This window comes from Octopus sinensis, linkage group LG6, assembly GCF_006345805.1.
Source record: "Octopus sinensis linkage group LG6, ASM634580v1, whole genome shotgun sequence".
Classification (NCBI taxonomy): Eukaryota; Metazoa; Mollusca; class Cephalopoda; order Octopoda; family Octopodidae; genus Octopus; species Octopus sinensis.
The window spans coordinates 68,815,756-68,830,742 of record NC_043002.1 but is presented as its reverse complement, the minus strand read 5'-3'; the positions used below and the strand labels follow the sequence as shown (position 1 = coordinate 68,830,742).

Sequence of the window (14,987 nt, the reverse complement as noted above, 5' to 3'; positions counted from 1 at the left end):
ATGTAAATTTAGAGACACTATTTGAAAATACGTATGCATCAGAAACGTGGGCTAGTAACAAGAACACTGAAAATAAATTAAGATCAGCATGCTGAAAATTAACAAAATAGGTAAGTGGATAAGAGTGGCAAAAGGTTTAATGGATATCTGGAAAATAAAAATTCTGAAATGGTTTTTCGTGGGACATTTATTTAGAAGAAAGGAAAATAAATGGAATAGCAAATTGACTGAGTGGACACCGCATCCAGGATAAAGAATGAGGTGAAAGCCCATGCAGAAGTTGGAATGAAGACTTTGTTGAATTCTTTGGCACCCAAACATGGATGAAGAAAACATCAGACTGTGGTTGGTAGAGAAAAAATGCTGTGGCCTTCATCCATTAAAGGATTCATTCATCGTGCAAAGATGAATGAATCTGAAAATATGATGGGGTTGTCATGTTTGAATCTTTTTGATCATAGATCTGTTTAATCAGTGCTGACCTACAGCTAACAACGTCTGTAACTTTTATCACTGAAATCCAGTGAAATAAGAATGACTGCATCAACCTACTTATTGACAGGTTGATCTTAAAATTATAAAGAACAATCATAAGCAGTTATGATTTAAAATAGTGAGTTGTTGCTTTGACTGTTTTCAATAATAATTTCTAACTTTGGCAATAACACAGCTCATTGTGGGGAGGAGATGTATTTGATTATATTGATTCCACTACTTGACTGGTATATAGTTCTACTTCAAAATGATGGAAGTAAAACGTCCAGCTTTGATACAAGACCAAACTTTTGGAAGTGGAATCAATTGATTTAATCAACCCAAATACAGAAGGATGGAAGTTAAAGTCGGTCCTTGGCAACAATTTGAAATCAGTGTGAAAATGATGTCACCAAATATTCTACTGATTATAAAGAAACAGGTAGTAGTAGTTACCTCCCTTTTATTAAATAGCCTTAGTGGGCGCTGACACGCATACATACACACGTCTTACATCTATCAAAACAGCCTTTTTAAGTTGATTTCCCTTTATAATAATAATGATGATGACAATGAGATTATTGTGTAAAGTGCATGTGAACAGATTTTTTTAAAAGAATCCAAAATTCAATTTTTGGCATCAACATTTGATAAAATCATCATCATCATCGTTTAACGTCTGCTTTCCATGCTAGCATGGGTTGGACGATTTTGATTGAGGACTGGCGAACCAGATGGCTGCACCAGGCTCCAATCTTGATCTGGCAGAGTTACTACAGCTGAATGCCCTTCCTAACACGAGCCACTCCGAGAGTGTAGTGGGTGCTTTTACGTGCCACTGGCACAGGGGCCAGTCGGGCGGTACTGGCAACGGCCTCACTCGAATGTTTTTACACATGCCACCGGCACAAGTGCCAGTAAGGCGACACTGGTAACGATCACGCTCGAATGGTGCCTTTTATGTGTCACTGGCATGGAAGCCAGTTAGCCGCTCTGGCAACGATCACACTTGGATGGTGTTCTTAGCACCCTACTAGCACGGGGCACAAGTGCCAGTAAGGCGATGCTGGTAACAAGTAGAAATGTTAAAAATTTATTTTACTTTTCCACAATTGTGTGTGTGCATATTTTATCTTTCAATAAAGATTTTGGTTTTTGGAAAATCATTCTCTAAAATTTTAGGCGTGTATATTGAATGAATTCTCTATTTTCTATAATTTCCAAGAGAATAAAGTATATGATTTTTGTCTTGTTGAAGATATTACAACTTCTCTAGGGTTGGTACTGAAATAAAATGCATCCAGTTTTCCAGAAAGTGGTTAGTGTTTTAAAGGGTTTCCAATTATAGAAAGTAATCCAAAATTGAAATATATCAGTGAGATGTAGTCCTCCAGCCTATGTAGGAGAGCAATGGCTTCAAATAAGAATTAACTCTATGACAAATCCCTAACACCACCACCATCCCACCCCCAACCAGCACTGGATTAACATTAAGCGAAACACGCACTCACTTTGGACATCAAAGGAAGTGGGAGCACCACAGGAATTGTTATAGTGCTAAAGGAAATCACTTTAAACTTTTAAAAATAATATTTGAAGTGGTTTATATGATCAGAAATATAATTTCGAAGTGTTCGTGGTGTCATAGTGAGGATCTGATCAAAGACTTTGCAATTAAAAAAAAAGTAGGAGATAATTTCAAATATAAATAAAGTGGAAGTATGCAAAATAAATATTATTTTCCATCTTACTGTTAGTTTTGTTTCCTTTTGAAAAATAAAAATTTATTCTATGCTTTATTAGTCTTCATATTTTGAATTACATATATATATATATGGGGACACCAAAATTTCTGAATTGCTTAAGGCCTCGATGGGTCCTAATCCAGCCCTGCCTCCAACCCATGACAGCATGGAAAATGAATGTAAAATAATGATGACTACAAGCTAGTCAAATGTGAAACTATTTGCTTGAATTTGATGCCATCTCATATATGATATGATTCTCCCACTCTAGTTTCTATCCCTAAAGATCAGTAATATATTTTAGCTTTTTATAATTTATTTTTTTACACTCAACTATAATGTACTCCTTTAATCTTGAACCTGGGATCCTGCTTTAAGTTTGAATCTATTGCAAGCTTCGGTGCAGTATATTTCCATATATCTATATTTTGTCCTCTCATCTATGGAACATTAATTTTCAAAAATCGTTTTTGTTTTTCATTTTTAGGAAGATATAGAAAAATTAATTGCTGAATTTCAAGAAAAAGACCGTGAGAAGAATAAGGTAATTGAAGAAAAATGTGATCCTCCATCTCAAAGGTAATAATTACATCAACTTCATCATTGTTTTAACATCTGCTTTTTCATACTAGCATGGGCCAGAGTTTTCTACAAATGGATGCCTTTCCTGATTCCAACCATCACCTGTTTCCAAGTGAGGTAATAATCTCCCATCTGTCAAATAATAAACACCATGGTCATGTTTACATGGAGAACTAGAAACAGATGACACCTAATGAATGAACCATTTGATATGTTGTTCAATCTTTGTAAACAAGACATCAAGAAGCCCACTTGTGCTTTCGTGGTAGGCTGGAAGCAAATGATACCATCAACATGAACAGCAAGGCCACTGCTCACAACCAGTGAACGTATGTGAAGATATGAGGAAATATGAACTCACTTGTACAAACACAGATACACATACATATATAAATATATATAATAGGCTTCTTTCAGTTTACTTCTACCAAATCCACTCACAAGACTTTGGTTCATCCATGACTACAGTAGAAGATGCTACACAATAGAATTTAACTCAGTACCATGGGGTTGGGAGGAAAAAAATACAGAACCATTCTAGTTACACCGGTATAGAAAAGTGGATGTAAAACAGATCACCTGCTTGTCTCATGCCTTCAGCGCTGCATGGAATATGCAATCCATTACTTGAAAAATATATGAGAGTCAGCAGTAGGAAGGGCATCTGGTTGTAAAAGTTTACCACAATAACATTTATCTAACCCATGCTAGCATGAAAGAAAAAGGCTGTAAAAAAGAACAAACATTCACACTTTGATACATATATTATATTTATTTTTGTTTCAGATGCAATGCCACATTCACTGCACATCCAGATAAAGAAGAATTGGTTTTATTTGGAGGTGAATATTATAATGGAAAGCAAGTGAGTACCAAATTATAAAACTGCTAATTTTGAATTTTGTATTTCCTCTCATAAATGAAAAGAGATTCATTAAATCCAAGAATACAGAATTACTTTTCAGAAATATATATATATATATTTAGATCAGTTATTTTCAGTAGTTTACTTTGTTTTTGTTACTTCTGCTTTCAGATTAATATTTCTGAGTGTAGTTAATGTTTCTGGCCTGAGGCTATAGTAGAAGACACTTGCCCAAGGTGCCATGCAGTGGGACTGAACCCAGAACCATGTGGTTGGTAAGCAAGCTACTTACCACACAGCCACACCTACGTTTGTTTGCTTTTTTATCTTTAACTGTTCTAATGTTGAGTTTTTTTGCTGACTGAAACCTTTAACCTTTTCCATCATTATTACAGATGTTTATGTACAACGACTTGTTCTTTTATAACACCAAGAAGAATGAGTGGCTCAAAGTCACTGCTCCTAACGCACCACCACCCAGAAGTTCCCATCAGGTAAACCACAGTTTCTCTCATACTTTTGTTTCAATTAATTGACTGCGTGACTAATTGTTCTCAAATTAGTATTAAAATTTATGGAACTGATTTTTGTCTAAGAAATTCACTTCACAAACTTGTGGTTTTGGTTTCAGTCTAACTGCATATTACCTTGGCCAAATGTCTTTTACTATCAACCGCAAGCCAATCAAAGCCCTGTGAGGGAATTTGTTTGACGGAAACTAGCAAAACAAAAGGGGGGAAATAAGGAAGAATTTCATCTTACTTATGTATGTCCAGGTATGGCTATGTGGTTAAGAAGTTTGCTTTAGGGGTTTCAATCCCACTGTGTGAACACTGTCAGCTAATGTTCTCTATTATAGCTACAAGTTGACCAATGCCATAAGAGTGAAATTTGATAGACAGAAACTGGAAGACATTTGTTGTATATGTGTATCTATCTATTTATCTATCTATCTATCTATCTATCTATCTATCTATCTATCTATCTATCTATCTCTATCTATCTATCTATATCTATCTGTCTGTCTATCTATCTATATATATATATATATATTATATATATATATAATATATATATATATTATATATATATATATATATATATATATATATATATAATTAGGGTTCAGCTAATTACTTCACCACATACCGAATTTAGAAATAGGAGTTAAAATTCCTTTTCTGCTACTAATAAGAATCTCCATGTGGTGAAGCAATCAGCTGAATCTGAATTATAATTATGTGGATAATTTTACCTATAAGGGTTATTTTAACGTACCAATCTACTTGGTAAAATTATTAATTAATTAATTTGATTAATAAATTTTACCCTTCTATTATTAATATATATATATAGATAGATAGATAGATAGATAATGCGTGTGTGTGCATGCAAAATATTATGCTACCTGGAAACTTGTGAGGATTGGCAACAGCAAAAGTATCTGACCATTGAAAATATGTCCCAACAAATTCTTATCTATGCATGTGGCATTAAAAAGGTGATGGTGATGTGTGTATATACTTCTGTGTATTCATAACGGAGTGTGTATTCCCCGTGTGTCATGTGCACACTGAGTGCAAATAAAAGTGTCATTGCATATAACGACAGTGTCATTTGTTTGCAGTCCTTTGCAGAAGCATGTTATGGCTGTTTGTTGTTTGAAAGATTGGGAGAAAACAAATGAGGGTTGGCATCAGGAAGAGCAGCCTGTTGTAGAAAATTCTACCTCAACAAAGTCTTATCTGACCCATGCACATGTGGAAAAGTCCACCACACTAAAGTGGTTGGCAGTAAGAGGGGTATCCAGTTGTAGAAATCATGCAAAATCAGACTGGAGTCTGGTGCCCCTCACCCCACCCCAGTTTGTTATTTCTGGTCAAAAAAACATTCGAGCGAGGTCATAGTCAGTGTGGCTCCTGTGCAAGTGGCATGTAAAAAACACCATTTGAGTGTGGCTGTTGCCAGTACCGCCTGACTGGCCCTCGTGCTGGTGGCACATAAAAGCATCCACTACATTCTGTAGAAACTCTACCAAATCAGATTGGGGCCTGGTGCAGCCATCTGGTTCGCCAGTCCTCAGTCAAATCGTCTAACCCATGCTAGCATGGAAAGCAGACGTTAAACAATGATGATGATGGTCACACCATTCAACCCATGCCTGCATGGACAACAGACATTAAATGATGATGAGTCGTGTGTATATGTTTGTTTCCTTGTCTTGATATCATGTGCTAGTTGTAAACAAACATTATCATCACACAAACACTGTCATTTCACTTCTGTAGAAGTATGTTTGGACTGGGAGAAAATATTACCTTGTTTAGAAACAGGTCAGGCTTGGTGACAGGTAGAGCATCCGACTCAACAAATTTCGTTTGACCAATACAAGCACAGATGTTAGAGTGATTTTGCAATATTCATCTTGTTATTAATCTCATGGGAAAAGTTCAACCTCTGCTAGTAGGACACATTATTTGTACAGTACCTTAATTAATATTGGTTATAGTGATAATGTATTATTGATATTTAACCTCTGTTCACAAGTAATGATCCCACTGTATTTGTTCAGACATAATGCATGTGGAAGTATATTATTCAATGTTTACTCTCTTTTTAAGACAGTGGTGTGTCATTTTAAGGAAATTTAAGTGTTATTTATAGCAGATAGAATGACCGCATGGAAGGTTTCTTGTCGGCTCTTAGCAACGTGTAGATGGAACAAGAAAGAGTTATGTACCTTCACTAGGGACACATTGCAGTGCTGTCTAGTCCCAACTGAAGATAGGAAGATAACAGAATAAGGATACAGCAAGGTTCCATATTTCATTTCCCTGAATAAATAATAATGTTTTTTTGTTGGGGATTACAAATTTAGAGAAAGGATGAAGTTGACTAAAACGAACCCAGACTTTTTACAATTTATTGCTCCTGGAAGGTTGGTAAGTGCAGTGTCAATCATGTGAAATTTGAACCCTGAACATAAAAGCATTTAGTTTGTTATTTTGCCACTTTTTTTCTATGTTCTCAAATATGAATAACTAAAATTGCTTCTCTTAATGCTTTTATCTCTTTCAGGCTGTCATGTTAAAACAAGGTGGAGGTCAGCTATGGATATTTGGTGGTGAATTTTCCAACCATAGTCAATCTCAGTTTTACCACTTCAAAGATCTTTGGGTGTTTTATCTAAAAGATAAAAAGTGGGAGAAAGTGAAGTAAATTTCCAGTTTTTTTTTCTCTTTTCTGCATGTTGTTTTATTCATTCATTTACTGCATTTATTTTATATTGACATGACTGCTATGCATTCATATCATATATTTCTTGTCCCATCAATTCAGTTTAAGTATGTATATTTTGTGTTATTTCTGAGGTTCCCAAGTCTACCATTGTGACCCATTTTAGAAAACAATAATCCTTCTTGGATTTGTATTTAATATTTAAGTACAAAAAATGATTTTCCATAAATGTATTAAACATTTCTATATAAATTTCGGAAGCATTTTTTCATGTTCAGAATTTCTAAAACACAGAATATATTATCTGGATTAGTTGTTGGCTTTCAGGACATTACATCCTTCAAAACTTCCATACTTCTTGAAATTCATCAACAGTACACCTGATGTACCCCTCCCCACTTTTTTCTTAAACAACTCATTCACTGTTCACTCCCTGTGCAATATTCTATGTACTATGCATGCACTTTTGGCTACTTTTTTCTGATGAGTTGTAGTACATCTGAACACTGTATGCAATAAGTTCATTATTATTATTATATTTCAGTATAGTCTATCTAATGGTGGTCTGCCCTTGGGCAAGTCCTGTGCTTGTGAACCTTTTCCAGCACTCCCCATACGATCTGGCAGGGCCCATACCTTCCTTTGCTGCCATTAAATAGATTACTGAAACTTTGGTTAGCATGACTAGACTTGCAGTGAATACTGGAGTGGTTTCCTGTAGCCTTCTCCAGGCAGTGAAAATATTTCAATGTGACATATTTAAAATTTGATAATTTCGGACAAGAAACGTTCTTTAATTTTTGTTTGCTGTAAATGTTGAAACATTGCTTCATTATATAATATATAATAATGAAATTATTGTATACAGTGCTCAACCTATGGCTTATTGATATCCCATATGTATTAACATTTTACATTTTATAAAATATTTCAAAAGTAAAATTTTATCTTCACAACCCTTTCAAAATTATGCCAGGACCTCTGTAATGGGAATTGGTGTATTATACACATCATATATAAACCTTAAACATATACACATTTATTTTAAGATGAGTAGCCATTATATATTTCTGGAAAAGTAGATTGTACAAAGCATGTGTGTGAACTGCCATGCTTCACGGCAGTGAAACACAGGCCATGACTGCAGAGGACATGCGTAGGCTCAAAAGAAAGGAAACTGGCATGATCTGCTGGATGTGTAATGTCAGTGTGAACACATGACAGAGTGTAAGCGCCTTGAGAGAAATGTTGAACATAAGAAGCATTGGATGTGGCGTGCAAGAGAGACGTTTGCGCTGGTATGGTCATGTACTACAGATGGATGAGGAGAGATATGTGAAAAAGTGCCACTCCCAAACAGTTGAAGGAATCCAAGGTAGAGGTAGACCCAGGAAGACATGGGATGAGGTGGTCAAGCATGACCTTCAAACGGGCCTCACAGAGGCAATGATGAAAGACCGAGACCTCTGGAGTTGTGCTGTGACTGTGAAGACCTGACAAATAAAGTGAGTTCACAGCTGTAACCTACACGAGCTTCACATAACCATCCCCAGCCTATTCAAAGTACCTTGGATCGTAGGTCGACCTGCTGTGCTTACTTTGGATCATAGGGTGACCTGCTGTGCTTGAGGAGACCTATTGAGTCAAGTACATCAGCATCAAAATAAAAATCAAATGGAAATTGTAGTTGTGATACCTGTGCTGGTGACATGTAAAAAGACCATCCGAATGTGGCCGATACCAGCGCTGCCTTAACTGGTTTCCTTGCCGGTGGCACGTAAAAAGCACCAACTGATCATGGCCATTGCCAGCCTCCTCTGGCCCCTCTGCTGGTGGCTCATAAAAAGCACCCACTACACTCACAGTGGTTGGCGTTAGGAAGGGCATCCAGCTGTAGAAACACTGCCAGATCAGACTGGAGCCTAGTGCAGCCTCCTGGCTTCCCAGACCCCATTCGAACCATCCAACCCGTGCTAGCATGAAAAACAGACGTTAAATGATGATGATGATATGTATGTGTTAATTTGAGTGGATAAGAAGCATACATCTTTCATTTGTTTATTAAATTGGTTTTCTTGCAATAGAACAAGTTGTTAACAATGGCAAGCTGTTTTTATAAAATTTCTATTCATATGTTTATGCATAAGCATATATGCATATACAGACATGTGTTTATCACACCAAATAACTTCGTTTGAGAATATTTCATTAAGCATTTTAAAGAACCCTAAACTTTAAGGATTACTGTGAAGTTATCTTTTACCAGACTTACCACAAGTGGAATGATGAAAGATCTATAGTTAGACTACATTAAGTTTGAGTTTCATAATGATTTACTGAAGATATTGTCATTTTCTGGTCAGCTTATCACCACACCATTAAACATCTCTTGTCCGAGAAAATAGTATTAGATGTGATGTATTTGTCTCAACTCAGTGCTTTATTGGAATTTATTCTACCAGTTGTCTATATTGGGGGAAGTTGTAATCTTTTGAGTGTGTGTGTGTATGTGTATAGTTGAAATTTATAGAAAAACAAAAGACGAAAATAGGGGTATGAACAACAAGCAGGTGTATTAGTTTGATGCTCAGGAAAATGAAAAAATATTTTACGTTTCAAGCCTACGCTCTTCAGCAGAAAGGAATAAGAGAAAATAAACAGAGAGTGAATGATAAAAACTTGTAGATTTAGTGATACACCTGCTTATTGTTCATACACCTGTCTTTGTCTCTTTTTTTTTTTGATAAAAATTTTAACTATACATTATGCGCTCACATGGTCACCCTAGTTTTATCCTGCCTTAAATTCCTATTCTTTAAACTTGCGCATCTTAACCACTTCCCAAACTTTCTGCACCTCTCCTCATCTACATACCACCACTCCACCTGGATTACCACTGGATGTACTGACAAATTTAATGTTGTTGGATTATCAGTTATTGTTGTGTATGAGCAGTACAATTAACACTGTTTTTAATCCATCTATCTTTTAGGAATAGAAACCATGTTATCTGGGAATGCTACTTGCAATAGACTAGCAGTCTACCCAGGAGCAACATATATTTCTTATCTACTTGATGCTATGAAATCAATGCTAAATACTGATTCTTTAAAAGTCTGTTGGGACTTTTGAGACATCTACATTTTTACATCCTTTTGAGTGTTATGTGTTATACATGTCTCAGACACACTTCTTGGTAGTTTGTATGCATTAGTACTGGTATGGCTGTATGGTTAAGAAGCTTGCTTTGCAGATTCCTTTGGCAAGTGTCTTCTATTGCTCCAAACTAGTCTATACCTCTTTAATGCATTTGGTAGACAGAAACTGTACTAAGCCCATTGCTCATTTGTGTGTGTATGCATGTATGTGTATGTCTATACATGTGTGAAAATATGCATGAATGTTGATATTTAGTCAGTTTGAGAGATGCAGTACTAATGTCAACACTCATTGTTGACACTATGTCCAGCTTTTTTGCACTTTTTAAGACCTATGGAAGAAATAAATTCTTTACCTAAAAAACATGTGAGAATTATGATAGGAAGAATATCTGACCTTAAAGTCTTGCCCCAAAGTTAGTTCCTATTTCCATCATGCTTGCTTGGAAAAGCAGATGTTAAACGAGAAAATGAACATATTAATGTGAACCTCAGTATTTTTGTGGACTACATGTCAGTTTTATAGCATATAGATGAGTTTCTCTACTGTATTTACCTTGTATTAGGTTTATGGGTAAAATATTTAACCCAACTTAACTTTATCTCAGAGGAAATGAAAAACTTATAAATGCAGCTCTGGTCACATCTAATTGATGGCATGGGCAGTTGATTGAACAATTAAATATAATCCGTGTATTGTCCTTTTTGATAGCTCATACCTCAGCCCATTTTTTGTGTTGATAATTTGTCTTTTGTTATTATATATTTTGAATTGTTTTGGTTATCTAAGAATAATTCATTTTACTTGTTCTTTCCTTTCATAATTTTCATTTTAGGGCTGTCGGAGGACCTTCATCTCGAAGTGGCCATCGTATGGTTAACTACAAAAAAATGTTGGTAGTTTTTGGTGGTTTCAATGACAACTATAGGTATTATCATTATTATTATCATTATTATTATTATTATTATTATTATTATATTATTATTATTATTATCTCCGCCTTAGCGAAGATAGAGGTATTGTTTTCAGACGTGTTTGTTTGTCCATGGACAAAATATCTCAAGAACCGCCAGATGGATTTGGATGAAACTTCAGGAATGTTTGGCCTCATGACTGGCATGAACTGATTAAATTTTGGGATCAATTTGCTACCAGACAAGGATTCTGGATTATTTGTTATATTTACTTTATATGAAGTATTACGATCTTATGTTCACTTTCAAGTCTTTCTCTGATTATCTCCCTTGAAAGCATGCTCATGGTTTCCACGTAAGTTATGGCGGCGTTGCTGTTTCCAGAGTTTTATTTTCATTATCCTCAACAATTTTTAGTTTTACCAATTTAGAATACATCACTCCTGTTTAAAACCTCTTAGCTATTTGACAATTGCATTTCCAGCTCTGACTTCAAGGAAGCTTTACTTCTTGGACTCATGTTTTTGTGTGCAATGATCTTGTTAAACCTCTGTTAACAGCACCATATGCAGATCCTTTCTGTTTTCTTTCATACACAGATAAATTTTTCACTAAGGACTTTAATGGTCATAAAGATACTATATCAGTGGATAGACTAAAAAAGGCCTTCATAGAGAAAACTGTCCCTGTTCCCACTGCAGACAGCACACACACAGCATTACAAACACAGCCCACACACCTACCTTCACATTCCATGGCTACCATAGTGATTGATCAGGTACCAGACAAGGATTCTTGATTATTTTCTGGGTTTTTTTACTTAATTTTTGAGAGCGGTTGGGTCCATTTTTAGTATTCTTGTTTGAGAGCAGTCGAGTTTAATTCAGATATTCTCATTTTAAAAATCATCTCCAGCTAATAATTGAGAGGACATTGATGTTGCCTTGATGGACATCTGTGCTCTCTGACTGCTCTTGTTATTATTATTATTATTAAGGCAGCAAGCTGGCAGAATCTTCACTGTCTGAGTTCAAATTCCACTGGGGTTGACTTTGCCTTTCATCCTTTTGAAGTTGATAAATTAAGTACCAATGAAACACTGGGATCGATATAATCAACTAGCCCCCTTCGACCCAAATTTCAGGCCTTGTACCTATACTAGAAAATATTATCAATATTATTATTATTGAGTGAGAGAGCAGTGCATGCCATCAAAGTGACTCTGGGTAAAATATATAAAGCCCAGTATACCCATCATGACTACCCATCTGATAAAGGTACACCAGGTACATGCATCACAACCATGTGTGCATGACATGGTGATCTCATATCAAGATTAACAGCGCATGACTTTGCAGGTGGGGTCCAGTTAGAATTTTCTTCAGGTCGAGTAGCCGATCCCACTCAAAAGGTCCCTGAATAAGGGTTGTTTAAGGATGGTGAATTATCCAGTCCCCAAAGAATTCCTGTCAACACATGGCTATGATGCTCCTCCACTACTTCTGCTCATGATCAGAGATGCTCAACTGGTTACGGTCAAACAACTGATGAGCAAATCTGTGGTATTGAGCAGAATATTTGCTGTAGTCCCATCTTTTATTATTACTATTAATATTATATGTTCTGGCGTTTTACATTTCAAGACCAATAAAATACCAGCCAAGCATCGTAGTAGGTGATATTGACTGAACCACTACAAAATTTCTAGCTTTCACCTATATTAGAAATACTCTTTTACTTGTTTCAGTCATTTGACTGTGGCCATGCTGGAGTCGAGCAAATTGACCCCAGGACTTATTCTTTGTAAGCCTAGTACTTATTCTATCGGTCTCTTTTACCGAACTGCTATGTTACGGGTACGTAAACACACCAGCATCGGTTGTCATGCAATGGTGGGGTTACAAACACAGACACACAAACATATACACACACACACATATACATATATACGACCGGCTTCTTTCAGTTTCCAAATCCACTCACAAGGCTTTGGTCGGCCCAAGGCTATAGTAGAAGACACTTGCCCAAGGTGCCACACATTGGCACTGAACCCGGAACCATGTGGTTCGTAAGCAAGCTACTTACCACACAGCCATTCCTATTATTATTTTTATTTAGTAGCCTCAAATGCCACTGAGATCTACTTTGCCTTCCATCCTTCCAGGATCAATGAAATAAGTAGCAATTGAGTACTGGGATCGTAATCAATTAGCCCCATGCCCCAAAATTTCTGTCTTGTGCATGTAGTAGAAAGGAATATTATTTAGTAGCATACGATCATTAGAGCATCAGAAAAAATGCTTTGTGGTATTCATTTGTTCTGATTTTTATGTTCTAAATTCAAATCCCACCAAGATCAGCTTTGCCTTTCATCCTTCCAGGATTGACAAAATAAAGTCCCAGTCATTCACTGGGGTTGTCTTTAATTGACGAGACTCCTCTCTCTCTAGATTTGTGGCCAAGCTGGTGGAATCATTAGTATGCCGGGTAAACTGCTTAGTGGCATTTCATTCCAAGTTCAAATACCACCAGGTCAGCTTTACCTTTCAGGATTGATAAAATAAATACCAGTTTAGCTCTAAGGTCGATGTAATCAACTAACTTCTTCCTCCAAATTTTCAGACCTTGTGCCTATAGCAGAAAGGATTATTATTATTATGGATAAGGTGTGAAGGTAAATGGCTCAGTGGTTAGAGCGTCGAGCTTATGATCGTGAGATTGTGAGTTCAATTCCCAGACTGGGCTGCATGTTGTATTCTTGACCAAGACACTTTATTTCAAGTTGCTCCAGCTAACTCAGCTGTAGAAATGAGTTGTGACATCACTGGTGCCAAGCTGTATCAGCCTTTGCCTTTCCCTTGGATAACATCAATGGCATGGATAGGGGAGGCTGGTATGGATGGGTGACTGCTAGCCTTCCACAAACAACCTTGCCCAGACTTGTGCATTGGAGGGTAACTTTCTGGGTGCAATCCCATGGTCATTCATGACCGAAGGGGGCAGGGTCTCCTCATGGTTAAGCGAGCTGGCAAAAATCATTAACATACCAGACAAAATGTTTAGTGGTATTTCATCCATCTTTATATTCTAAGTTCGAATTTTGTGAAGATTGACTCTGCCTTTCATCCTTTTGGAATTAATAAAATTAGTACCAGTTGAGCACTGGGGTCAATGTAATTGACTAGCCCTGCCCACCAAAATTTCTGGCCTTGTGCCTATTGTAGAAAAAGCTGTTCAAAAACTGCCTTTACTAAGCTCTTCATTATTGTCAAAATTAATTGTGTATTTCAACAGAAATATAACAAAAGGGTTAAAAGTCAATAGCAGAATATAAACAGATGTTAAAAGGTATTACAATTCATGATTTATAATTTTGGTTTATTTACTTTAATTTCAAAGAGATTACAAATACTACAATGATGTCCACATCTTCAACCTGGAAACTTACACTTGGATTAAGGTAACCATTAATGGCACTCCACCTTCACCTCGTTCAGGCTGCATTTTGGTTTCAAGTCCAAGTCTAAACAAGATTTTTGTATTTGGAGGTTACAGTAAACAACCAATTAAGAAAGATGTTGACCAGGGTTGTTGCCACACTGACATGTTTGCTTTAATGCCAGAAGGTAAAATATTCTTTGAATTTCTTTTAATAAATTCTTATTCCATCTCTCCTTCCCCACCCAACCTTTCTCTCTTTCTGTTTATATATATATATATATACCATAAAAATGACAACTTCTTTAAGAGCATGTGTGTTTGAAATGGTTAAATGAAAGCACTCGCACACTAGAAAAAACTTCTTCCCCAAAAAGTTACTAACATTCTGATAAAAGATTTCATAACATTTTTTTTTTTTAAGTAATTTTTTTTTAAATATCACCTTTGCACTTCAAAAAACTGTATTAAGTAATTCTCATAGATTTTCAAATATCATCATTATCATCGTTTAACGTCCACTTTCCATGCTAGCATGGGTTGGACAATTTGACTGAGGACTGGCTCCAATCT

At 36.1% G+C, this 14,987-nt stretch overlaps 1 protein-coding gene across 1 annotated transcript in view; it reads left to right on the top strand.

Moving 5' to 3' along the window:
- LOC115212929 (kelch domain-containing protein 4) overlaps nt 1-14,987 on the top strand; it is a 29,077-nt gene that overhangs the window by 2,244 nt on the left and 11,846 nt on the right. Inside the window, exons 2-7 of the mRNA XM_029781762.2 lie at nt 2,707-2,798; nt 3,588-3,666; nt 4,062-4,160; nt 6,745-6,881; nt 10,898-10,990; nt 14,376-14,602. Coding sequence (XP_029637622.1) covers nt 2,707-2,798; nt 3,588-3,666; nt 4,062-4,160; nt 6,745-6,881; nt 10,898-10,990; nt 14,376-14,602 — 727 coding nt within the window. The remainder of the gene's footprint in view (nt 1-2,706; nt 2,799-3,587; nt 3,667-4,061; nt 4,161-6,744; nt 6,882-10,897; nt 10,991-14,375; nt 14,603-14,987) is intronic.